Here is a 26,727-nt window from a genome sequence, read left to right on the forward strand (position 1 = left end):
TGTGGTTGGTAGAAAGCCCATAAATATATGTAATGTACTACTGGCATAAGCTATCATCTCACACAATGAAAATGATTCAAATAGTCCTTTCAGCTAGCACTCATTTAAAATGGAGTCCCCAAGCTTGGAAAAGGCTAGGCAAAGAAAGAGGTGAAGTATGTAACCAGTTACCCTGTACTGAGGGAACAGGTCTGTACAGCCAGCTCTGAAGTGTCACTCCTTCCTGTGGACCCTGTGACATTAGTTGTATCTGACAAGAAGAGTAGGTAGGTACCATGCTAAATATGACACAGTCTCAAAGTATCAAGGAAAAAAGAGATAGGAGCAGAAAGGAGAAGTGACACACTGAAAATACAAATAGACAATAGAGCATGTATGTGGAACTCATTGAAGCAGGCATGTTTCCTGAAGCAGCAAACCAGAGTGCATACAGAACCTGGAACTTCATTCTCAGGACAGACCTTGGCTCTTACCAATAACACCTATTAGTAAATTGGGGGGGGGGGAGGGGTAATCCACACCATGATCTCACCATTGTAAAGATGTATCAAAAGTGAAAGGTAAATAACAGTAGGTAAGGCAGCTAGAACTCATATAGCCCTAATAAAACACATTGACAATCCTGAACGTTGTATCTAGAAGGCCATTTACTGCTGCTTGTCAAATGCCCAACAGCAGCAGGTCAACACTGATTTCTGTTTGCTTACCAGCCTTGTGCACAAGTAGCAATAAAAGAGAGGTTGTTCATTTGTGATATCACTGCTTGTTTTGGAGCAGCTCTGCTTGATTGACTCTTCATTGTCTGTACACAGCATGTGGTGTGGTGAGAGATGAGACAATGAGGACAGCACTGAGTGCATGTGCAGAAAGATGGTGGGAATAATAGAAGAACTTAATTTACAAGCTCACAGGCAAACAAGCCAACTATTGGATTTGTAAGTTCTTGGCGTTTCCCCCAGGCTAAGTGGTTCACTCACAGGATAAAAATTGATCTTGGAATTTTATCAGAAGAACATAAAGAAAATTCACTTCCCCTAATCTGCAAAGTAGAAAGAATGGTACTGTAGGAATCTAATGCTTTAAAAATGAAATATGCTGAATAATATGTTTACATGAAACCAATATAATTTAAAGGAAAAGAAGAGACAAATCATATCTGTCTTAACTGTCTAATAAATATCTGTCTAACAAATTCCTAGAAGTGTAAGGAATTGGAGTAAATACATTCCTTTTACATACTTTTCAACTTCTTCATTCTGTGGGTTTTAGTATCCAGTATGTTCTGACATTTTCTTCAAATTCTCTTTGGAACCAGCTCTGCTCTGCTGTGTTGGCTGCAGTTTGGAGATGAAAGGGAAAAGTTGTAGGTTTTAACCAGGACTGTGCGTGGCCCCTATGATCATCCATGAGCATGTAGTAACAGTGTCACAGCATTTAACGTAAATATTCCAATCTTATTTCCTTACTAGAGCTACAATGTAAAGAAGATAATTTTCAGAAGTAAGAAGTGGTAGCAAAGGCACAGACCTGCAAGAAGAATCCATGCAGCACCTATTTCTGTATTCATCTTATTCCTTGAAATTGCCAGCTCCGTCTCACTGGGGGTGGGGGGAAGATATTTACAGTGATAGCATGAAAGAAAGTTTCATGTGAGATGCCATACTTGGAACTTTGTCATAAAGAAAAGCAACCAACCACCAGAAATGAAATTGTAAGAATCCTTTGGATACCCCCAACCTGGCAGGAAAGCACGCTGAGAGTAAGTCTGTTGGTCAGGAATAGAAAATAAAGGGGACTAATGCACCTGCACAGTTTCAGAGAAACACCAGTGGTGTAAAGCACTGCAGGGGCAACATGGCAGAAAATAGACTTCCACTGCAAATATTAATATGTTCTGCTGCTTTAGGAAATCATTATTATTATTATAATTTTACCACTTCAAACAGTTCTAGAAATGTCCCATGAGAACAGATGCTGCTGCACTGATAGCAGAGGACTTAGCCTGTCAAAAAGCACATTCCTTTCATATGTACCTGTACACAGCACCTCCTCACCATTTTCCCCACAATAAACAGAACTGTGCAGTCCTACACAACTAGAATAATCATACTTTATCTACAAGACTGATTCCACTGTTAAACAAGTCGATAAAAGGCAGAGTTTTACCTGGAGCATTATGAAAATTGAGCTATTTGACATATTAAAACTACGTGAAAGCTTTCTAAATTAGTTAGGGATGCAGTGTTGTAGTTGTCACTGGCTATGAGTTATTTGATTATGCAAATTACCCATAGTTTCTTACCCCGGTTATTTTAAGGGAGGAGCTGAGGGATGTTACAGCAGTCAGGGTGTTCATGCACTGGCATCTATTTACTTGTAATGCATGTTAACATGTCAATACATCTGTTCTTGTTACTCTTTCAAAAAGAAACTGATTTTGAAATGAAGATGAAATAATTTCATCTGGAGATTATTGATTTATTATCCAGTAATAATTCGGAAAAGATTTTCCTACCCTTCCTCAGAATGGGTCGTAGGCAAACTTTCACATCTGCCCACTGAAACCAACTAGAATACTCCAGCAATAACACAGTGCTGCATGTGAAAAAAGAGAAGCAAACTTTGGCACTCAGTTGTTGCTACTGTGATTATTGCAGAACCTGTTATACTGAGTGACAGGTGACAAAAGGGCCAGAGTTCTTAGCTATAAACTTCTTAGTGTCTTAGCTATAAAGGTCTTCAGAGTTAAGTTAATTGTCTTCAGATGATAAAGATGTGAAACAGAAGAGTCTGGGCAAATGAGTCAGAAGAATGGTTATAAGCAAAAGCAAATCATCAAGGCAGAAAAATGAATATTGTAGTAGCTTAATTAGATTCCACAAGCTTTAGAGACAGGTGTCTAATTATGATCCTGAAGATGACTGCTCCCCTCTGTCACCACAGGTCCCATAGGGCAAGGTGCAGCCATGTAATGGGTAGCAGAGAGCTCTGCGCTTGTGCGTTTTTCCCCTCTGTCTCCCCTGCCCCATCTCTCCTCTCCAACTGAACACACTCAAGTGTTGGTTCCCTGGGGCTCAGTGCTTGCACATTCTGCCCAGCTTGTCTCCTCTTATCTCAGACAAGTGACCTATGAGACCTGGACCAGCTAGACCTCACCACAGAGAAGCAGGCAAAAGGAAGACAGCAGTAGCAGTCTGAGAAAGTTCAGATCGGCTTTACTAGTCAAAGCAGTCCAACAAGGCTTATAGCAGTTTGCTAGAAAGTCAGCCACCAAAACACTTGGAAGGATCTCAGACTTTTTCCTAAGAGATTTAATTCCTCCAGGGGCAGAGCCTCTCTTCAGTGCCTCACACCTCCTGCTTGGAAACATCAGAACACTGGGCAGCTGTCACATTAGATTTTGTCACTGTGCCCTAATGCAGGAAGACTGGAAAGTGACCCAATTCATGTTTAAAAAAAAAGAAAGCAACAATAAAAGAATTTGTGCAGAGACCAGTGCATAGATGGCAAAGCAGATTGTCTTTACTCAGCAAGTTGAGATCTTCTTGAAGGAGATCAATTGTGAAATCCTTACAGACAGACTCACTGTACAACAAATGGATTCTGTCCTGCTTTTGGAGGAAATCTAGCTCTCAAATTCAATATACTGCTTGCTAAATACAATCAAAAAACCTTCCACCTCAGTCTTAGGCAATATGTTCCACTGAAACCCATAATTACAATCTGCTTCACTTTAAATTAGCATCTTACCAGCAATGCTATAACAGCATTTCTGTTAACACATGCAATAAGCCCAGGAACACCCCATCTCCAGAACAGCAGCTGTTCTTGCTGTGATTTGCACAGGAGGAGATGTGTATGCACACACAGCATAACTGGCCAAGGCTGACATTGTCACTTCCAAAGTTAGGCTGAGCATGACTACATTCTAGCTTTCCAGGACTAAAAGTTTCAAAGCCAGGCTGCAGTTCACATTAAATGGCATTTTCAGCTTTTGTGCACCACCCCCCATTTTATGCACATTACTTCCTTCCCTGGAAGCTGAAACCTGGCACAGAAGGCAGCGTGTAGAAACAAGAGGTGATGTTTGATTTTTTTGAAATATCCCAGCCGTATTTATGGTGGCTCTAGCACTTCAAATAATGATCTTTCAATCACTGCCAGTAACCAAAACTGGATCTAGGATTAGTAAATGAGAGCTAATGACTGCACTTGGCTAAATTTGTATTGCAAGGGCCTAAAAGATCACCTTCTTTGTTCCTGACTGCAGAAGTTCAGGTCAGTTGGCAAACATTTTCCTGGCTGAGGCGATGTTACAGAAATGCTGTACATCCCTCCATTAAGAAACATTGAGAGCTGTAGCTAGCTGGGTCACAAACCAAACACAGCTCAGTACAGCAGCAGACTCATAACTCCCTTTCAAATAAATGCAGAAGGTACAAACTCCTGAGAGAAGCAAAGACCACCTGGCTAACACTTGCCAAACATGCTGCAGTGACCACATCTAGGGACTCTTCACCCTTAGCACCTCTAAGCCTGCTCCTGAGCTAGCAGATTCAATGGGGCTAACACTATACAAGGGATACATCATGTGGGACCTACACAGTGATCAGTTCATATATAACATCTATGATTTCTCCATGCCATGCTTCTGCTTCTCTCACTAACACATCACTAAACACAAGCAGGTCATCACACTGGAATTCTGGAATTTTTTTTTCCATTATATGAAGCACCTATGGGTGGTACAATGTCAGGTGTGAACAAAGTAGTCATGATGGGAGCTCACACTAGAGGAAAGCACACAGCATACTATGAGGTATTTACAGAATGGAGTGCATAGAGCACATGAACTTGTGCTCAGGACCTAGTAAAATCTGTAAGCCAAGAAAACCTGCTCTCACTGCACAGAAATAATATGATGAAGCACCACTGTAAAACGGGCTTTCACAGCATGCAAACAACAAAAAGATTTAATGAATGTACATTATCTCATTGAAGCACCCTGTCCAGCGGTAGCTGAATGTAATGTTTGATGGTGTGCCATGCTTAGTTCTTCCACATTCTTAGACTTCCACAGGAGCCAGGGCATGCAGAGCACTGGCATTTATCCTTCAGTATAGCTCCTCTACGTAAGATTAAAACCATCAGTTTGACTCACAAGGGTCTGGTAGCCAGACAAACAAACTGAGGAAAAATAAGGCTTTCTCTCAAGGAGGCTCGGACACAAAAGAGGTTGCCCAGCAAAGTCATCAAAGCAAACAGCATGAATGGAACAGTGTTGATGAAGACAGAAGTGTCATTGAAGGCTGCAGTAACAAAGAGAGACAGTGACATGATGATAAGTGGTAAAGTAATTGGCTGGTTGAGCCAAGTGAGGGTCCATGTAGCCTGGCTGCTAGTAAACCATGCCAATGGATACCAGGCATGTGGAGATCCAAGTGTCCATTTATGTAAATACATTCTAGACAGTGACACAAAAATATAGGAATGAACACTAAGTCCAGCTTCTGAAAATATTCTGAAAGTATCTAAGCTAATTACTTCAAACCTGCTTTCCAAAGTTGCTGCCAATAGATGAAGGGTACTGATTTGAGTTTTCTTACTAATTATTCTCAACAGTCAGAGTTGCATTCTCCACATTTGATGCTGTGAAATTTTTTTTTCATATCAGAAAGATTGTTAGAGCTACAGAGAAGTTACAGTGCCAGGTTAGTTTTCAGCTCCTCTCTCCAATAAACAGTAGGCTTCAAACCAATTCAAGCAGCTACCTGGACTGTTACTTTATAAAGAGAATCCATAAGGAGTATAAAATTAGTAACATTTTACAAGCAAATACCCTAAGACTGGAACCATCATGTCTTTATCTGTAACCAACTGTGAAAAACTTGGTCAAGCAGAGAACAAATTCATGGAATTGAGGATGTTCCACAGCAGGTGAGGAAAATCCTCTTCTCCCTGTCTCTCAGTTCACTCCTGACAAACGAACACCAGATGTTTCTTTTATCATACTTGATTTTTATATATACTCATTCAACATTTCAGGCTCATGTAGATGTCTAAGAAACTCTCTCTGACCCACCTCTCCCCAAACAAAAGAAACAACAAAAACAACAGAAAAGCTACAAGAGAGAACAAAATCAAGAATAAAATATAGTAATCCTGATTAAATGCAAGTACTTGAAGGAAGGACTGAAGTTTCCCAACAAGGAGAAAGAGAAGACAAAGTGAGAGCAATGGCTGGGGTCAGTTGTCACCAAGCACAGATCAACTCTTGGAAAGTCTACAATGAAAAGCATTCTTTTTTAAATCATTCCTTTCAAAATAGCCGTGCTCTGAAAGGCTTCTCTTGACCTATAAATGCTATAACCTAGAGACTGAAAGGCCTGTAATTACATCTAAACATTCTGGCTGCTCTGCAGGCAGTGGCAGGGATAAGGTTGCTTCTGAGGAGGAAGTCTAGTTTTTAGGATTTATTGGCTTAATTAACTGTTTTACTTTCCTCTTCCCAGAAGAAGCTGTTTAGTCACTCCAATCTCACTGCTCACCTCATTCATTTTAAAGGAAAGTGCTTTCCAGGCCAAGCTGTCCTCTTGCCATTATCCTACACAGATAATTTGGGGAAGAACAGCAGAGTGCCAGTCAGAGAGATTTGTACCTGCTAAGCATTATTTTCATTCCTGTTTGGCTCAGTCTATGACAGCTTTGATTTTCTTTTCCTCTTTTGTCTGTCTAAAGAACTCACTGCTTGTTGGATAAATATATAGAAATGTTTCCTTCCTTGCTAGAGAAGCAATTCAGTATTTAAGTGCAAGCTTAAAGCAGTGTCAACGTGTAGGTACACAGATGGACTCCTTTCAAAAGCAGAACTGCTTTTGCAGTTTTTTGTTTTTTTTTTTTTATTTTGCAATTAAGATCTTATTTTCTGTGGCTCTTGCTTTTCTCTCTACTGTCATAACAGTAACATGCTACTGATAGGTGAATTATAGGTGCTGATAGGTGAATTATACACGCTCATACATGGTCTGTAGCAATTAGATCAAACAGTGGGAAAGGCGTTACAACAAACGTGTGATGACACAAGGACCAGCACAACAGAAACGTGCTATAAAGGAAGAAGATTACGCACCCATATCAGAAGATTCCAGATTCACAGGGGAAAGCTCCACCAAGGAGGGATCTCCAGGAAAAGACTCTTCCCCAGTACCAGTCAGCCCTTCAATGAGGTCTAAGAGACGTGCAGCCAGGCTCTACTCCTTCTGGTCACACAGCTGCATTGCCTTCACCTGTGCTTCCAGGGCCGACCGGGTCCTTTCCCCAGGTGCTCAATCAGTGGTTCAGGCCAGGACTCAATAGTTCCCATATAACAGTCTTTCAAGGAAAAAGTGTACATTCTATGTGTAACTGTCTTTGTGGAACTTGATGAAGGGGACAAGTACTTGAAATGCATGAGCAAACTGCAAATATAATTCCAATTCACTCCCAGGAAAACAATCTCTCAGCAGTTTCCTAGGGGCACGTTGGGCAATGTAAGCAAAGGAATTCTGCCACAACTGCTCAGTCCCTAACACAGAAGTGTTCAGCTGATTAACGTGACACTGTGAGTGCCAACCCTTTGCTACCACAAGGAGCGGTGATTATCTTGATGCTGCTGCCCCACAACGGGCAGACGATGTAAATCTACATGCTGACCCCGAGGTCTGCGTGAGGCAGCCCTTTGTCTCCGCAGTGCCTGCAGGCTAACCCTACACAGAACCCTACTGTGGAAAATCATCCTGAAATCCATGGATCAGCCCTGAAAGGCACCTGTCATCCAATCCAACCCTATGGTGCCAGTGGTGTTACACGGTCATTTCCAAAATGACCACATTGTTCCGTCCTCAAGTCTTGTCTTATACTTTCCCACTACCTACTGCAGATAACTTCAAGTACCTCTATCACTTTTCTCATCCCCACTACTTAATGGATTATTTACTATGGACGAGGGAGAGGAGCTAATGTGGCTGACAACATTTGAATGTTGTAGTACTCATCTAAGTGCAGAGCAGAAACTCATAGTTAATTACCTTTATCCTGTAGGAAGGTTTGGGTGACCTTGAGATCTTGATAAATTTGGCTTTTGAGAAAGAAAGGCTGGGCAAATGTTGAATGGTGAATCCTGGTCTGAGTTATGAGCTGGCCATGACAGCACTCAGCCTATTATCTTTGAAACTAGCTGTTCTGTTTGTCCTCTTCAACTGTGCTTTAGGCTGGGAACTTCCTTTTGCAATTTGTGTGTGACATCTCAAAGAAAAACAGTTTTAACCTAAATCACTTCTAACCGTTCACAGTAACAGGGTGATCGTGCTGCTCTTAAATACTTCCAGTCTTCCTTTGTAACACTGTTCTATGAAACCAGCATATGCTCATAAAGTGTTGTTCTGATGAGGGTTGAAGTATCCATACAGACACAAAGCACTTTAGTTGGAGCACTAACAGAACAGGGGCAAATAGACATGCTCTCAGCAACCATTCCAAGCAGGCAGTTTATCTACAATCAAACACGTGGAACACTGCTTCAGATCATCCTCTTGATGCACCAAAGCAGCATCTAATCAGATTTCACTCTAACAAATAGCGATTTGTGACATAATTGATGTAGGAAATAACCCACGAGCTCACTCTGCGCTTGCAGGAGAACAGTATTTTTTTTTTTTCTGTGCAGATCTGAGATGTTCTGAGTGCAAAATAAATATCGGTGCTCAGGAGAGTTCAGCACGGTGTGAAGATTCTCCGTGGACTGGCAATACTTCAACTCTCAAAGGCTGTATAACAGTACTGTATACAGACGGCAGAACCCAGTCCTGCCTATGAGGTGGAAGTGGTATATTTTAAGCACAAATTTAAACGGAAGAATTCTGGGGAGAATCCTGGTAGGACATATAAATACAACCGCAGCTCCGGGGCGCGGGGCAGAGGTGAGGTGAGCCAGCAGCCGGCGGTGAGAGGCGGGTTTGGGGCTGACAGAAACAGCCGGGATGGCACTGAAGGTACTACAGTTATGTCCACGCCGCCCAGAAATGCTGACTGCTTTAGGGCAACTACAAGGCCAGCGGCTGGTTCCTCACATAACGCTGGCTGTCGCAATGCGACCAGCCGAGGAACTTGCGAAGCACACAGCGCACCGCGAGCGGCTGAGCACAGACCCGCGCGCTCAGCCTCTCGGCTCCCACAGCCGCCCCGTGAGGGAGGCGCGCGGTGACCGTTAGGGCGCGAAGAGCCGCGCTCAGCGGCACCGCACGGCGGCACTCTATGGTCGAGGCGTAGAAGAAGGCCGCGGGAGGGGGCGCTCTTGCCGCGCTCTCTGTGGTACGTGACCTCATCAGTGTGCGACGGCGGCGACAGCTGTGGCGACCGGAAGCTGTGTGTGTGTGGGCACGGCACGGTACTGTAACGGCGCGCTGTGAAGGGGGTGAGTGCGGCAGCGGCGATGGGGTCCGGGAGGGCCGCACGGGGTGAGGCGGGCGGGGGGTGGCAGGGGGGTCCCTCGGGCCTTTATCCGTGCGTGTCGCGCCTAATGGATGTTCTCCTTCCAGAGCGTTCCTGCTGAGGTCGCTTCCTCGCAGACATGACCACACAGGTAAATCAAAACATAGCGTTACTCAGACGGATCGCTACTTGGATGGATTTTTAGGCTGTTTATGCATAATGCCAATTATTTTTTCTTTCTAGTATGGTATTCTCTTCAAGCAAGAACAAGGTGAGAAGGCACTAACTTGTACTTCTTAATTCTGGCTTCCTCGGGTGACGTAGAACAGATGTGCCACTGAGATCAACGGGGTGTCTGTGTTATGTGTACATCAGAGCAGTTTTTCAGCAGCAAACAAAATAGCTGTTGTGTTCAGGGCAATGAGAACTGGGTGTTACTGCTGCTGCACAGCAGGCAGCTCTTCCTGACCAGCAGCAGGGCGACTTGTTTTGCTGATTGGGCTCTCGTGCATTCTGAAACTGTCCTGGGAAAGGTATAAAGGCACTGAGGCTGTGGTGGTGTGTTCTTGCAGCAGCACGTGCAGTAGACTTAGGATCAAAGCCACCATGATTTCTGCCTAATAAAACTTCCTTCCATAAAATTTTCTACTAGGATACAGATGTTTGGACAAGCAGTCTTAAAATGGTAAAACAACACACACAAAAAGAGCAATTTTCTCTTTTAATCTCCTTGCTGGGGGGAAGGGTCTGTTTTGTTTTTAACAAAGTAGAGCATCCAATCTAGTAATTTTCCAATCTTTCTAATTTTTGCTGCTGTAAAAATTAACTCTGAACGCGTTTAAAGTTTGTCTTTGCTGGATGATTCTTGTGTCTTCATCAGATAGCTTGCAGCAGATGGATAGTATAATCTTAGCTCTTTCAGTACACCTAAGGGCTACTAAACAACTTACAAGATAATTAATGATAATTAGGAGACAGCCCCTGAAGTAGCAGTATCACATAACTGGGAGAGAGAGAGTCAGAGAACAAGATGACAAGGAGAGTAAGCAATATGAGTAACAATGGCAGGTTGGCATATACATAAGTTATTTAGGGTATAAGGAAACAAAATAATCAAAAAACAAAACAGAAAAATGGGATGGGACCTCCCAGAGCTACCAGTCAGATAGAAAGCTTTGTTGTAAACTAGATAACACAGATTTATTACAATTGACTCATTGTAATAATTACAATTGATTTCCTTGATTAAGATACAGATATCTATGTGAGAATGGTAATAAAGAAGGGTTCTGCATTGAGATGATGCTCCTCTTGTATTAGGCTTGTTTATTTGGAGCTTTCTGTGTGTATAATATTGCTTCCGCACGTGCATAGCAATTCTCCCTTTTCTAGGCACAGTCTGTATATGTGTTTGCCTCAGGCATGTAACTGTGTCACATCTAGATATTCATTGGCCTATCTGCTCTGCAGGAAGTAAAAACTGGTTGTTGTCTTACATCAAAAGAAAGTACTTTAACTTTTAGTTTCTATGCTTTCATTCTCTTTTAGCTCATGATGATGCAATCTGGTCAGTTGCCTGGGGAAAGAATAAAAAAGATGGTTCTGAAACAGTGATCTCTGGTTCTTTGGATGATCTTGTAAAAGTCTGGAAGTGGTAAGTGAAGTGCTTTGTATTGTATGCTATGAGCAGTTTTGTCCCTGGGAAGTAGTTGGTACAGAGTTACAGCAGTCTTAAATTTGCACCGTCTGCAAGGATGTTAGAAATTACATCAGGGAAGGGGTAGCATAGCACACAGCTCTTCTCTTGAGCAGACCTTATCTTTTTCTCTTGGAGTGGTAGCATTCTGGGATGCTTTACATTTTTAAGAACACAAACCCTTTTGAAAATGTGCATCATATTTTCCATGTCTTTTACCAGATAGTGGTAGGACTTGTTGCATTTTGAAGCCAAAGAATTAGAAATGCAACTTTTTGAGGTAATGCATTAGGAAGGAATGTGTCTACTGTGAAATGAATAATGGGAGGAAAATAAAAAAGAAAATGTCATCTTCCTTTCTTATAAAAAGAACAAATCCTCATAATCCTAATAAAGTAGTACTGATGTGTACTTTGGCAAAGAATTTTTTCTCTCCCTTAGTCAGAGGAAGATAGGCATGTGCTTCACTTTAATTACTTGAGTTGCTCTGTTATGATATTATAAAGATATTAGTCGTCGTTTCATTTTATGGTGGCAGATGAGGTGTGTTGTGTAAGTACTCATATATTGCTGTGGAATGGTGATTTCTGTGGGAATACTTAAAAATGTAAAGTGAAGTACTTTGCATAAATATGGTAAATAATTGATTTGTTGGTTCTTTCTTTTGAGTACCATAGACAATTTGTGCACTTCTGTCTATGCTTTTCACTCAGATTACCCCCTGGCTGACCAAAATGGAGAACTATGGGTTATCTTGTTTGTTTGTTCTGTCTGAGGTTTGAGATTGGTAAAGTACCCCTCAGCTATTCATAACTTTGTTTTCTTTCCCTGTCACAAAAGGAATGATGAGAAATTGGATCTACAATGGACGTTGGAGGGTCACCAGCTAGGTGTGGTGTCTGTGGATATCAGCCACACAGGCTCCATTGCAGCATCTAGCTCCCTAGATGCCCACATTCGCCTTTGGGATCTAGAAACTGGCAAACAGATCAAGTCAATAGATGCTGGGCCTGGTAAGATACCAGTGTTAAGCTATCTGTATATAAGATGTGTCCTAACACTAGGTGGTAAATATTGGACAGTGTCTAATTAGAGTACTAGATGATGACTAGATTTTTTTCCTAATCTTTGCTTGCAAAATCTTAAACTTTTAATGATTTTTACCAACTCATCACAAAGTAGTATTGGACAGTTTTACATTTACACACTATTAATGCTTACACTTGGATACACTTTTTGGTAGATACTGTAACAATTGGACAGATCAATATGATGGGGAAAAAGTGTTTTACAGAGGTATAATGACAAAGGATCAGCACGATAGAAAGGTGCTATAAAGGAAGGAAAGAAAATTGCTCACCCACATCAGAAGATTCCAGGTTCACAGGGGAAAGCTCCACCAAGGAGATATCCAAGAAGAGATCCTTTCCCAATGGCAGTCAGCCCTTCAATGAGGTCTAGGAGAGGTGCAGCCAGGCCCCACCCCTTCCAGTCACACAGCTGAATTGCCTTCACCTGTGCTTCCAGAGCTGACCATCCTTTCCCCAGGTGCTCAATCACTGGTTCAGGCCAGGACTCAACATTTCCCATATACATAAAGCAAAATGCTTTTACATTTTACCTTGCTCTTACAGATATATAATGTAAGGATATGTAAAAAAAAAAAAAATCACAAACAATTCAGATTGGTTATAAAGTCTGAACTTGCTAATGCTATCTAGATGTGCATTAAATTTGAGCTGTATATGTGATGCTCATTTATGCAGTACATCCAAGCCTAAGGGAGCAAGTCAAATTACAGGAAAGCTGAAGTCTGTTGATGTTGCATTCTCTGAGTTGAAATGCAGATTATTTCATTATTGCCTATTCTAAATATGTCATTGATCCATGGGCAAATCCTTTATTTTATTTTTGGAGTGCTTTAGGTAATTAAGCCTGTAGAAGTGCCTGAGTTACACTGTGCCAGGTAAACACATTACCTTACCCTCAAAAGGTTTTTTAATTCACTCACAAGGCATGTTGAGCCATGTTACTTTCTTTTATCTGTATGCTTCTCCTGTGTCTCGAGTACTTTGCTAACTGCTAGCATTTCTTTCTTTTACTGGCTTAATATCTTTTGTCATGAGGAGAAAAGAATTCAGACTTCACATATACAGTCTTAATTCTAAACCTCTTGTTACAGGAGGAGCTACTAAAGCCAAGATCCTGGAAGAAAATAGCATTTTTCACTAAACTGAAATAAACGTTTTGTGCTGTACTGCATTAATTATGTAGAAGGAAGTTAACATTAATGAACTGGTCCACTGTTACTAAGTGGAGTTTGGAGTATTAAGAATAGTACAAACATGCATCCAGTACTGACAGCATTGGATAAGGGCCAGCAAAAGTACTCAGATAACTGAATGTTTTGCTGTTGTTTTTTTTTTTTTTTTTAATACAGTTGATGCTTGGTCCCTGGCTTTTTCACCTGATTCCCAGTTCCTTGCAACAGGAAGTCATGTGGGAAAAGTAAATATTTTCGGTGTTGAAACTGGAAAAAAAGAATATTCTCTGGACACAAGAGGAAAGTTCATCCTTAGCATTGCATATGTAAGAAGCACAATTTGTAATTTCTTAAGTGAAGTATGTTGTAATATGTTGTCAATCAGATTTTCTTCTTCCTTCAGCTAATTTCTATGTAACATTGTCAGCCATACTTTGTGACAACGTGCCAAGAGCACTGGGGAGGTACACAGCAGGAATTCTTACAGTTGTTAAATGCATGCTTCTTGTCTTGTCTTATAGAGCCCAGATGGAAAATATTTAGCCAGTGGAGCAATAGATGGCATTATCAATATTTTTGATATTGCAACTGGAAAACTTTTGCACACGCTAGAAGGTAATGATTTGCATGATCTAAGTTATTGTTTTACTCAAGAAAACTGAAGGGTTTAACAAGTCGTTATCAGATAGAACAGCCATGGCATAAATAGTGTTTCTTTTCCATTAGATCTTATTTATTTAGTGTACTCTAACACATAATATAAACTCAGGCTTGCAGTATAAATGCTTATCTTAAAATGTAAGTATCAGTAATGCTTAACCCAGTTTTTAGAACTGCAGTTGCTTCTTGTGTTGCACAGTTGTGTATTGCATAAATGAGGCAAATTGTGCTACTGTGCATGTGGTTTTTCTTCTCATTATGGTGTCAGAGAAAACAACTATGTTGTAAAAATGCACATTTTTAAGATAAATGTGCTTTTAATGTTCATGCAGTTTGTGTCCAGTATATAATAAAGAACCCAACAACTTCAAACATGATGAAATCATTTTAGAAAGTATGATGCTCATCCTATTAGAAAGCAGTGTGAGATCAGATTAAGATTCACAGCTGTGAAAACAGGGGGGTAACTTTTGTGTTGGAGTAGACATACTTCAGCATTCAAAGCTCTGAACTACCAACAGTTTCCACTGTATGTTGTATGAAGAAGAAAACAAAAGCAGAGAGGTTGCTTTCTTTTAGAAGTGCTGTTCTGGCGTAACTCATTACTGTTGCTGCCATTAGTAAGTGAAGAGCTATGTTGTAAGCCATGAATACTTCAATTTCAGGTCATGCGATGCCTATTCGTTCACTGACATTTTCTCCAGACTCTCAATTACTTGTAACTGCTTCAGATGACGGCTACATCAAAATCTACGATGTGTGAGTTGTCATTTTGCAACACATGCTACTTTAAAAGGCCAATGCTGTAATAAATACAGCAAACTCTCCAATCTCTGTAATCCTGTTGAGCTTTTGGAGATTGCTTTATCTAGTAAATAACCTTAAGTACTAAAACACAAATTCTCTAGTTTTTAAAAAGCACATAGGTGAATGGCGGCATTAGCTTGCAAACAAATGACTTTTCTCATATTTAGTCCTGTAGGGAACAGGTTGTTTTGTGTGTCTGTCCTGTGTATTATCTTAAACATCTGTACCCAAGAAATGATATTGTTTATGACCTTTTTCTCTTGCACTATGCCAAAACCTGGAAGATGTTGGGGAGAAAAGGAACCACCTCAGTGATCTTCACTTCCTTACACATGCATTACTATGCCTTCTTCATAGAAGTTTTTCAGGTCCAACTGTTTCTTCCATCTATGCATCTTTATAGTGGCCCCTTTTTAACTCTTGAAATGGGAAAAAAAAAATTATTTCAACACCATTCTGCTTGGATGAAAAAATGTCCAGAAGTCGCCTTCTGTCATCTTTCTATTGAACTGTTAGGAGTACAGTAACTACAGTATGATCTGACTGCTGATTCCCTGGCATTTAGAAGGCAAATATTGATGTTATAATTCTGTGTTTTCTAAATTTGTTCTTTCTACAGACAGCATGCCAACTTGGCTGGCACACTGAGCGGTCATGGATCCTGGGTATTAAATGTAGCATTTTGTCCTGATGATACCCACTTTGTTTCCAGGTAGTAACAAGTTTAAAATCCTTTATGCTTATTTTAAAAAGAGTTTTATATTTATAAAGAGAGATTGATCACGAAGTAGCTGCATTCAAACATTCCAATAAAAGGCTCAAGAAATAATCTGCAACCTAATAGCAATTGTGAACAGGCTAAGTCATCCCAGTGCAGTGTAGTTCCCTCCAAGTAAAAAACATCTTAACCTCTAAATGGGCAATTTAATTCTAGAGAGCTTGAGAAGTTGTTATTAAAAAAAAAATAATTACAATGTAATGTAATATTACACGTTGATCTAGTAGATTAACAACTCTTCAGACAGCTCAGACAAGGTGACCCAGGTTTACATAACATGCACTTCTTTATCTTTGCATCAAGGATCTTGGAAGAATTTTCTGGCTAAAATGGGAACCCTTATTTTTATGTTGCATATAAAGGACCAGTGAATGTATTTTATAGGTCACTGGAACCTGCTGGAAGACATGTATCTTTGTTACTGAACTACAGTTAATCTATTAATTTAGGTGTTGATCAATATTACTTTTTCAGTTCATCTGATAAAAGCGTAAAAGTTTGGGATGCTGGAACAAGAACCTGTGTTCATACTTTCTTTGACCACCAAGACCAGGTACATTAGCAACTTAAAACCGTTCTGTCTACTGTTGCATTAAGTCTCTATCTTAACAGGAATACTTAAGGTGTGCAGTTATCTGCATTTGTGTTTAAAATTAGAACTATAGAGAACTATAGCTTTGGGATTTGTCTTCATCGTGCTATAATGAAATCCTCGAATCGTTAGTAATTTTTAGATACTTAATATCAAACTAATATTTCAAGGGTATAGATAGATGCCTTCCACAACTCATTTTTAGAGGTTCAAATGAGGACAGTCCCAGATGGCTGAAGGTATTCTTATCAACCTCTATTGTTTTATCTTTGTCTGTGGTCTTATTACTTCCAACAGCACAGATGCATAAGGGGGAATTATCATAAAAGCTTGATAAGCATCCTTGATACTTTATCCTTAAATGCCTGTACTGTTATTTTAGACTCCTCAAGAGAACAATCTAAGAACACATAAATCAAGCCTAACATTTTCAAACTGGGGCAAATACACAATGGTAGTTTTCAGATATATAGAGAATGCATGATCTGTGGTCAGTAGGAAAGTAAGATCTTCCCAGACAACTAGAGGGCACACTGCTATTAAAAGCAAGAGGTATAACCAAATCAGCACCAAGGGGGTTTTCTTAAAAGATCCTCTTTTGTTTCTTCTAGTCAGTATATAGAACTTGCTGCAAAGACGAATACACTTTTGCCTTACTGTCTTCCCTGATAACTTTCCTTATGTCCTATTTGCAGGTTTGGGGCGTGAAATATAATGGAAGTGGGTCTAAAATTGTATCTGTTGGAGACGACCAAGAAATCCATATTTATGACTGTCCTGTTTAAATGTCTTGAGTTAAATGCTTTGGTTTTCTGCTGTGGCATTTCTTAGAAATACTGCAGTTCATGTATTATTACTTTTTTATTAAAAAAGCATTTTAGTAATGCTGAAGAAATGAGATATCATTTGTAATTTCAATTCTGTTTAGCATGGGAAAAAGCTTTACTTTTTTAAAAATAAAAGCTACCACTGCAATTAATTTGTGATTTTTAGAGAAACGTTTTTAGAAGGATATAGTCACCTAGAGTAACTGCTCAGTTAATCTGCCACTGGTATTTGTTCCCTGCCTTCACAGAAATAGATGAGAGCTAGAAATTGTTGTTCAAGCTGGTCAAACTTATTTTAGGAGAAGGGAAAGTGACAGACATTAGGATAGGCTTTGCTCATCTTCATGTTGCTCCTGAAAGTGAGAGAGGGTCATCTAAGTTGAACAGCTGTTCCAATAATTGTATGGTGACAGGTGCCTGATCACAGTTTAATCTCAGTAAGGGGCAGTACATTGCTTTTCAACTCTGACTCCAGTGATTCTGCTGCAAGAAAAACAGCTCAGAGGGATAAGTCATCGTTTTACTATGCTATTTCATGTATTAGAAAAGGGAACAGCATAGCCAAGGCAGGTAGTTTTGTAATAATATTCATCTTAAAGTTAAAGTACCTACTGCCCAAGAGAAAACAACACTTTCTAGAAAAGGCTGAGGTATGATCTCTCAAAAACCTAAGTTCTAGTTTTATTTGGAAGTGTTATAGTGCATGTCATTCTGCAGCACATAGACACTATACAGATTAAGGTTGTACGATCTGTAAGTTCTTACACTTACATAAAGCTAAGCATTAAAAGAATACTAGCCTATTGTAGAGAAGAGGAAAAAGATTATTATGCAGAAAGAACATTTGATATACATGAGGAATACAGCTAACAGGGTTGCAACATGCAAAGTTAAGTATACAAAGGAGAGCGGGGACTTGAATTTATTTAGAGATTCTAGATTGGCTCAAGAAGTACAAGAAAAAACAAAAGGTGAAGTTCTATTTATTAGAAGTAACTTCTGCTATGTTTTATTCTATGAAATTATTTTTTCAGTATGAAAATATTTACATAAGACACTACTCAACTTATACCAGTATTGTGAGAGTCTTATATAAATAGCATCAGTGAAATAAATTGAGAACCTTCAAAGCACAAGGAAACATATACCAACTCAGTTGGTTCTCAGCTGTGTGACACTTGCTTTATATATAAGACAAGAACACAATATAAATTAGTTACAAAAAAAAGTGATACTGACAGCGCAGCAACTCAATTTGCTGAACACAAAGACCACAAGCAGTGGCTATTACAGCCATGCAGTTTTCATTGTGAAAATTTACATTTTAGGCAATATCAACTCCACCTCAATTTAAGATGTCTGACACTGTACACCTGTTCTTGGACCATCCTCATCTTCTTCATATGCTTCTCCTCCACTGTTACGGTAGGTTTGCTCACTTGGATCAAAATCTTCAAGGTCTACTTGATCCATCTCATCTGTAATCATAACATCTTCTCTTGGAGGAAGTAGAGCCTCCAGCATGTTCAGTTTCTCCCTTGGAAGCCAGTGCTGCTCTGGAAACTGGACCTACAATTTATTTAAAACTAAGTTATTTCTGATGCTAATAATTCATTTGCTGCAGTAAGCAAGCAGTCACTTACCAAAAACTGTATAATTAAGCTGCCTCTGTCCATTGGAGATTTGTAGATAGGCATCCCTTCATTGTAGATACACTTCAGGTCACCATGTTTTATCACTTCACCTACACAAAAGTTGGGAGTTGTTTAACGTGACAGAAGTTCAGCTATCAAAAGCAATTTTTAGTTTTCTAAAGAAAAGTGAAAATTGTGGATTGAAGAGTACTAAAACCAAACTGAATAAAAGGAACACTGAAATAAGCTCCTTAAGAGTATTTCATCTACAGTAAAAAAAAATAAAGTCAGCTAATTCAGCCTGGTGGCTGTGCTAAGAGAAGCAGATGATCTAATACAGTTTATAAACTTAAATCCCATAATTGAAGTAGAGATTTCATAAGCAGCATTTGACATCTTTAGCTGTAATTCCACATGCAATATTTAGTTGTCACTCTTTCCAATCCTGAATTAAATGACTGCAACCATAATTATGGTTTGTTGCAGCAGTGATTAAGAACAGACAGCATAATCAAACAAGCATTTTGTATGTCATCAATTCTGAAGACCTACCTGGTCTAGATGATATGACAAGGACTCTGTTATCTAGAGTTTCAATAGTCTTTTTGAAACCACATAAAGCCTCTGAGAGTTGAATTCTCATTTTTGTAACTAAGTCATGGCCTCGTCTCTGAAAAACACCGTGATCCTTTTGATCAAGCACAATTATGACATCACCAGGCTCCAGATCAGGCTCCTGGTCACCTTCTCCATGAAACACTATCTTTTGACCATCTTTCATACCTACAGGAAGAGAAAGCACTTTATTCTCTTGCAGAGCTATCAGACTGGGAGTAGGGAATACACAACAAATACTCAGTTCTCACCTTTATCAACGTGAACTTCTATAATCTTTTTCTCTCTTACAACCTTACAGCCATTGCAGTTGTCACACCTGTCCTTTGGATTTATTCTTTCACCTTGGCCTTTGCATTCTGGACACACAGTTTGGATTTGTTGTACCATGCCAGGTCCTATCTGCTGAACAAGAACTTGCATTCCTCTTCCTTTACATACAGGGCACTTTTCTACCGCACCTCTCTTTCCTCCATAACCTATGGCAAAAAAGTTAAAGATATTTCAGTCAAAGACCAGAAATAGTCTACAGTAGTCAAGCTAAAACTCACTAACTTCAGGAGAACCTTTACAGTAACTGATAATCCTTCTGCAACATATTTCCAGTGTAATTACAATATAGTTTCTATGACAAACATGCCTCACAAATTAAACATTTCTACATGAAGTAGTCAAGTTACCTATGCACAGCTTATTTTACTAGTCTTTTCCCCTCTATCCCTCAATACATCTTTGTTTTCAATTATCAACATATAACATTCCAGAGTTAAATATTCCATAAACACCCTGGAAAGAACTTGCTTACAAAATATTTAATTAAGTACTACAACACCAGACCGCATTGAGATTAACCTCAAGACCAGACATTATGATACTTAAGAGCTGTAAAATGAGTTGCATAACTGAAGCTAGCCTTCTACTCACACTGATTCAAGGAAAAAAAACCCAGCTAGTTATTAAAGCTTCTAATTAAGGTATTTAATTAAGGTGCCCGTAAACTCCCTGAAAATTATAATCAAGTCCACCATTAGATCAATAGCTTAACACCCCTGTGTTTAGGAAGACAGCCTTACTCCTGGCTAAGCACTGGCATAAAGCAATGCAAAGAAGCAAGTACACTGATAAATATTCAAGAAAAACAGAAAATCCAGTTTGTTGCTAGTCTTCCACAACAATCTTTGAAAGAATCATGGAATAAAAGGTGTTAGAAACCACTACTTATTTTACCTTCACATTTCCCACAAATAACATTTTTTTGCAGTGCCAGTTTCCTTGTAGCACCATTATATAAGTCTTCAAGAGATACACCTAGCTGGTGCACAACATTCTTGCCTTAGAGAAAGAGGAAAAAAAACAGATTAATTCTGGTTTAACAACTCAGAGGACTAATACTTATTTAAAGGCTTCTATACTTGTTCGTACATGCAGTCTCACTGAAGAAACAAAGTTAATTCCAGACTCAGAACAGAGCTCAGCCCCTTTAAAGCAGGTGCTATCAGCTTCCACTGAGCAGCGCCCACTTAAGTCAGAACATAAAGTTTAGCTGTAGTTAAGCAAAGCATCATTAACACCACTCTATCCCTACTCTCGCCCCGATTTTATAAGCTTAACTGAAAGGAAAAAGATGCAAGGACACTACCAGCTTCAGATCTACTCAATTTAGAAATGGCTATTAGGCCTACCTACGTATTTCCATGCCACTTCATAGCATAGTTTCAAAATCTTTATAGCAAGTTACTACTCGCTCTTCCAGCAGACACTGGAAATGAAAAGAAGTGATTGTGCTTTTGGCAGCATTATATGCTCAGCATCACAATTTCTCACAAATCTTTTCCATTTAGATTTAGAACAACTTCAGCTTAAGTTGATGGTGTCCTTTGAAGCAAGTTGCCCAAAGCACATGAGCAAGTGAGGCACAGATTTTGAAAGATAACTTAAAACCCATCTGCTAGCCATCTCAACCACCATTTCCCCCACCCCTAAAGATTACCCACACCCATTTTAACAAAAAAAAAGCACAACTCATCAGAAAGATTGCTAATAGCTACATCATGTTATCTACTTAATTTTGCTACTAGAATAACTAGTATTATAGTTTACTTCATCTATTGTTTTAACTAGTAAAACCCATACTATGTGCACTTAGCAGAACAGCAGTACTACAGCACGGGTGTTTTATGCTTAAGTGCATGGTTAGAGTTTCTAGAACTTGTTTAGAACTGTGTACCTCTTCTCTCTCTATTCATTCGGCCTCCACCACCAAAGAACATGTCAAAGATGTCCATGGGTGAAGAGAAGCTGCCGCCACTCAGGCCTCCTTCTTTAATAGCCTGCTCCCCACCCTGGTCATAGAGGTCCCTTTTCTTTGGGTCCGACAGAACTTCATATGCCTGGGATATGAGTTTAAACTAAAAAGAAAAAAGAAGCTCTGAACAACTATGACCAAGAGGAAAAATAAGCCTCTCATATGCAACTGAATCTTCGGACTGAGCCGCTGTAACACTTACAACATTTATTCTTTTTCCAAGAGGAAACTCCCTAAACAAATAAGTCACAGACCCTACTAACACACTTTAGTCTACAAAGAACAGCTCCTTTCTCCCTCCCACCCACCAAACGTTGCAAGTGAGTCACATCCAGCTTACAGGTACAAGCTAACTGCCCCCTTGGTGATCACTGCTTGCCGACATTATATACTCCTAACACATCTGTTAAGAAAGGGGCATCATATTATCCCTGTCCCGAGTGGCTCCCCGATGGTCACTGGCCAGTGCTAGTCGTTCTAGAGCTAAGTGGAGATCCTTCATAGATGCTGAGCTCCTACAGCCAGCTGGAATTAAGCAGGTACTTTTAATTGACTTTAATTGACAAGACACTGGTGTTCTACTCATTACACACGGAAAGACTTAAAATACAAATAAAAACATCATCCTCATAAAAAAGGGATTATTTTTGAGTAACTATTCCAAGGTTCCTGTCACTAAAATAGTAGACAAATAAAGTCCAGCTATTTCTGAACACAATTTGCCATTACTGAAACGACAAGTTCCAGTGTGATCATCGTTTACTTATGGACAGGTGAATCGGCAGGCCAAAATTAAAAGCAGATGTTAGCTGAGCCCACATTACTACTTGACTAGTTTTAGTACTCTGAGTTAGTGTACTAGATACACAGAAACGGAAGCTTCCTTTCCAGCAGTGAGGTATCATCAGACCAATTCACAGACAGATGAAGCAATCACCCAAGCCCGATTGGCTTTCCATAGTCTTCCAGCCGCGATGCTCGTTCTCACACAAGAAATTAAGTTCGGTGGGTTTGTCTGAGCGCCTGGGGCAGCTCTGCTGTTTGCAAGCAGGGCGCTCACGGCGAGAGCCACTGGACGGTGACCCCATCCATCAGTCTGCGCTGACCTCAGGGCAAGCCGCCCAGCAGCACGGCACCACGAGGGCACCGGGGGCTCTTCCGGCTCTGCCCGCTTCTAAAGCATCGCTCCTAGGACGGGACTCAGGCCGACGAACGCAAGCAGAGCAGTAAGAGCCGCGCTCAGCGATTCACCCTCCGCAGCAGGACGGCGCCCCAGCGCAGCCCTGCCCTCAGCACCGCCACCGGCCGCGCTCTAACAAAGGCCGCTCCCGGAGCCGCCCAGCCGAGCACGGCGCCCAGGCGGGCCCGCCAGCACGGGGACGGCCGCCACCCCCCCGGCCCGGCCCGCAACCTACCCGCTCGCCCTCGCTGGGGTTCTTGTCGGGGTGGTACTTCAGCGCCAGCTTGCGGTACGCGCGCTTGATCTCCTCAGAGGAGGCGGTGGGTTTCACCTGCAGGATGTCGTAGTACTCCGTCTCCTTCACCATGGTGCTCCGTGGGGACGCGCCGCGCTTACAAAGCCTGGAAAGCCTACGGCGCGTCTAAGGCCGCGGCCGCTCGCCACCACACGCACCGCAACGCCGCGGCACTCAGCGACCCCAATGATGGCCGGCGCTCCGCCTCTTCCGCGGCTTTTATAGCGGCGCCGGCCGAATCTTCTGGAATGACGCCGCGCTACGTCACGGCGCTGGAACGGTCTGGAACCCGTGCGCGTGACGTCACCGCGGGAGCGGAGCGCCGGGCGGCGCCTCAGCGGGCGGGAAGGGGCGGGAAGGTGGCAAGGGGCGGGCGGAGCGGGGCTGCGCGTGGGCGGGGCCGTGAGGGGCGGGGCTGAAAACTCAAAGCGATTAATTCAAGTTGTGAGGTGGTGCCTCGGTTCTGTGAGGAGACGTTCTGGTGCGGGTGGATGTGGCAGAGGCTCTGAGCAGCCCGTTTGCTGCTAGAAGCAGCAGTTAGCGAGCGCTGTCCCAGAAGCGCAGTATGGATGGGGCTCTGTTTTGTGTTCTCCCTTAATCGGAGTGAGCTACTGGCTTACCTTTACTTCATCTTTGCTTTCAAATATTTATTTTCTCTCTCTTTGCTTCTGTTTGGTGTACGAACCTCATTATTTATTGGAAGAATTAGCAGAGCAGGCAGTTGGTGTTTTGAGGCAGAGCGAACGCAGAGTGCGTTACCTGTGCTGCTTTCATAGAATGGCCTGGGTTGAAAAGAACCACAACGATCGCCTAGTTCCAACCCCCTGCTATGTGCAGGGTCGCCGACCACCAGACCAGGCTGCCCAGAGCCACATCCAACCTGGCCTTGAATGCTTATCTTGATAATTGAGGACAATGCTCTGCCTCTGAAGCAAAGCAAACACATCCTCTTTTCCAATTCTGTGCTATGGAATAGAGTGGGAATCCTTATCTCCGTACTCAATAACAAAAGTAGTACAGCCTCGAACATGCAGGTGTGTTTCTCAGCAATTGGAGCAGCTGTTCCTCTCTCTGCTCAGCTAACCAATGTACCTCCTGGTGCTGCTGCCTCCTCAAATCTGTTGCTCCAAGCTAGCAGTTGCTTCCCTGTTTTTCAGTTGAATATCTGATCTCTCTTACTCTTTCCCTTCCTTTCCTTCCTGCTGCATGTAATGCTCCAAATCGCGTTGTCACTTTTTACTTACAAAGTACTTGTTTGCATGCAGGTGTGAACAGCAGTAAAAAAAAAAAAGCACAGAAGCTTGCTTCTCTCCAAAAAGGCAGGACTGGGAGCTGGGGAGCGATTGGCTCCTGTTGTCTGTTTTGTTTAACCACCAGAGGACTCTTCCTTTGGTTTTTGAAATGGATATTCTCCCTGCTAGCACAAAACCAGTCAAAATAACGCCTCCCATCTGGCCTTTGCGGCGTTCATTATCTTTATAGGCCTCAACAAGTGTGCATTTTATTTTTCAATCTCTACTGTATTAAATACTCATACAATCCCTTTGTTTTCTAGCCATGCTGTGTGTCGTAAATCATGCCTTCTGAACTGTGAAACTGTTACTGAAAAGAGTGTCCTGTCTCCTGGTGACACAAGTAAGAATACAGTCTGTTAACTGAAGTTCAGTTTCTTTGAGCGCTGCTGATTTTTGTAAACAGGTTCCCAAAAGGACCTTTAAAAAATCAGGAGCCCGAGGCCTCAAATTTCTGTTTTCAGGTGCACCAAAGTTTGCTGCTGTACTCTCTCACAAAGGTGGAATCTGAATCATAACAAATTTCTGTCCTGTTGAGCTGGATTTTTTTTCCATGTTGAAGCAGGTATCAGGATTTCTACAAATGCATTAAGAAAATAACCTTTAAATAACACTTCTAACCAATCATTCTTAGTTAAAATATACTTTAGAAAGACTATGTAAAAAATAACAGTGGTTATAACCTTAGATGGTGCTGGAATTCTTTGCACAGATAGAGTTGTTGAAAAGGATATTCTGTCTGTGCAGAAGCCAGAAAGAAGAAAAATGCTTTTCCTCTTGGTGAAAGATAAAAGATTGAAATGACGGTGTCTGCTTTATGTTGTTAGGGTAGCATACAGCGAATGACTAGCATCTTTAGAGGATTTTTCAGAGCTAGGTTTTAATTAAGTGTACCGTAACCTGTCGTAATTAATTTTAAGTAACTGCAATACAACAGAGTCAGAGCTGTTACCTTAGTACTGCTTTGATTGATTAAAGTCTATGTATCTTGAGGTGGTTTGTATCTATAGGAAATGTGACTCACATACAACTGCATGAGTGAACACTTGTAAGAAAATATCAGATGGCAGGTGACCTGTGGTTCAATCTGCACTTTTCCTCAGAAGGAAGCAATATAATTGTTTCTACATACGTTTGTCCTCAGACCAAAACTTGTTTTGACCTTAAAGGCTGTTCTCTCCATGTGCTCAGAAACAACTCTCTTTTCCTTGTGTACGTTGATGCCTACTTTTTTTTTTCTCTCTCAATTATCTCCCTTAATTTCTACAAGCTGCAGTTAAAAACGAATCTCAGATGCTTTTGTTATAGATGCTGTGACTCTAGAAGCTTTGCACAAATTGATCTGTTTCTTTTTCTAACTGTGGAACAATTCCTTAGAATGCAGTGTGCGTTGTTCAGAAAAGCAAAATGCAATTCTGGTTGCTGTGGCATGGCCAATTAGAGAAAATATTTTTCCAGATATGGCTATTGGAAAATTTAGTGCTATTGGAAAATTTAGTTATCTAAATATGAATACATGGCAGCTAGTTACATTTCTGAGTAGCTAAAATTTGTACATATCTTTGGTATATTTTGGGGCTCAGCTTAAGACTTAATGGAAGAATAGGAAAAGTCATGTTTAGAAAGATGTTTGGGTTTAGAATTCTGAGACCTGCTAGCATGTAAAGGTAATTGCTGAGCTGATTAAAGTGTTTTAGCTAAAAATTTTGAGGCCTTTTTTTTTTTTGTTCTATATACATATACATTTATTTATTTTTATTATGAACATATTTTGTGTAAAGGCCATGTCTAATGACAGTAAATGCAGTTATCAGCCATTCAGTAACAAAGCCGACTGAGGGTTGGTATGAATAGCAAAGTGAAAACCTGTCAGGCTTTAGGAGAGCTGATCTGAAATAAAGAAAGAAAGATTTGAAGTAGTGCCATTTTTGTAAATGTCACAAAGCTTTGGCAGTAGGAACTGTAAAGCATTATAGACATTCTGCTGGTTATTGAGGGAGGTTTTTTTGGTTGTTTTTAGACCCACCACCAGCAGCATGAAGTAACAGTAAGACTGGCAGGTTAACATCATGCCCCTAACAAAAAAAACATCTACACCAAGATGTTTGTTACCAGTTACATGATATCAAAAAAGCGTGAATCACACAGTTGTTACATTGCGTGAGTCAACAACCTGCTTAAACTATCTGGGATGAACAGCAAAGAACATCCAGATTTAGTATATTCCTCCATTCATTTTAAGTTTGCTTTTAAGGGAGAAAAATGAGACCACACAGCTCTGGACAGGTTCATGTTGCCATAGCAGCACTGTGAAT

General features: G+C 40.8%; 3 protein-coding genes across 3 annotated transcripts in view; 2 read left to right on the plus strand and 1 right to left on the minus strand.

Moving 5' to 3' along the window:
- Nucleotides 1–9,335: 9,335 nt before the first annotated feature.
- On the plus strand, nt 9,336–17,243 carry SKIC8 (SKI8 subunit of superkiller complex). Its single transcript, XM_031616374.2, has 11 exons — nt 9,336–9,451; nt 9,576–9,619; nt 9,712–9,739; nt 11,017–11,122; nt 12,005–12,177; nt 13,605–13,753; nt 13,949–14,042; nt 14,753–14,846; nt 15,514–15,606; nt 16,147–16,225; nt 16,960–17,243. The coding sequence occupies exons 2-11, from the start codon at nt 9,608–9,610 to the stop codon at nt 17,047–17,049; spliced, it is 918 nt and encodes a 305-aa protein (XP_031472234.1). The 5' UTR covers nt 9,336–9,451; nt 9,576–9,607; the 3' UTR covers nt 17,050–17,243.
- Nucleotides 17,244–18,058: 815 nt separating this feature from the next.
- DNAJA4 (DnaJ heat shock protein family (Hsp40) member A4) lies at nt 18,059–23,330 on the minus strand. Its single transcript, XM_031616372.2, has 7 exons — nt 23,061–23,330; nt 21,568–21,748; nt 20,568–20,672; nt 19,592–19,819; nt 19,278–19,508; nt 18,735–18,835; nt 18,059–18,660 (listed from the first exon to the last, which is right to left on the minus strand). Exons 1-7 carry the CDS (start codon nt 23,190–23,192, stop codon nt 18,442–18,444), a joined length of 1,197 nt encoding a protein of 398 aa, XP_031472232.1. The 5' UTR covers nt 23,193–23,330; the 3' UTR covers nt 18,059–18,441.
- A 168-nt stretch (nt 23,331–23,498) lies between these two features.
- The window catches only part of ACSBG1 (acyl-CoA synthetase bubblegum family member 1), a 35,378-nt gene continuing 32,149 nt past the window's right edge, over nt 23,499–26,727 (plus strand). The window contains exons 1-2 of the mRNA XM_090148692.1: nt 23,499–24,154; nt 24,676–24,755. The gene's annotated coding sequence lies outside the window, so the exon portion shown is untranslated. The remainder of the gene's footprint in view (nt 24,155–24,675; nt 24,756–26,727) is intronic.

This window comes from Phasianus colchicus, chromosome 12, assembly GCF_987193195.1.
Source record: "Phasianus colchicus chromosome 12, bPhaCol1.hap1.1, whole genome shotgun sequence".
Lineage (NCBI taxonomy): Eukaryota > Metazoa > Chordata > Aves > Galliformes > Phasianidae > Phasianus > Phasianus colchicus.

Bases quoted from the DNA above. Each gene is read 5' to 3' on its own strand.
- SKIC8 (XM_031616374.2), top strand. The intron at 14,043-14,752 runs GTAATGATTTGC...CTTCAATTTCAG, and splicing joins ACTTTTGCACACGCTAGAAG to GTCATGCGATGCCTATTCGT. The intron at 14,847-15,513 runs GTGAGTTGTCAT...TTCTTTCTACAG, and splicing joins TACATCAAAATCTACGATGT to ACAGCATGCCAACTTGGCTG.
- DNAJA4 (XM_031616372.2), bottom strand. From the start codon at position 23,192: ATGGTGAAGGAGACGGAGTACTACGACATCCTGCAGGTGAAACCCACC. The intron at 21,749-23,060 runs GTAGGTTGCGGG...TTTTCTTTTTAG, and splicing joins ACCCCAGCGAGGGCGAGCGG to TTTAAACTCATATCCCAGGC. The intron at 18,661-18,734 runs GTAAGTGACTGC...AATAAATTGTAG, and splicing joins GCTTAATTATACAGTTTTTG to GTCCAGTTTCCAGAGCAGCA.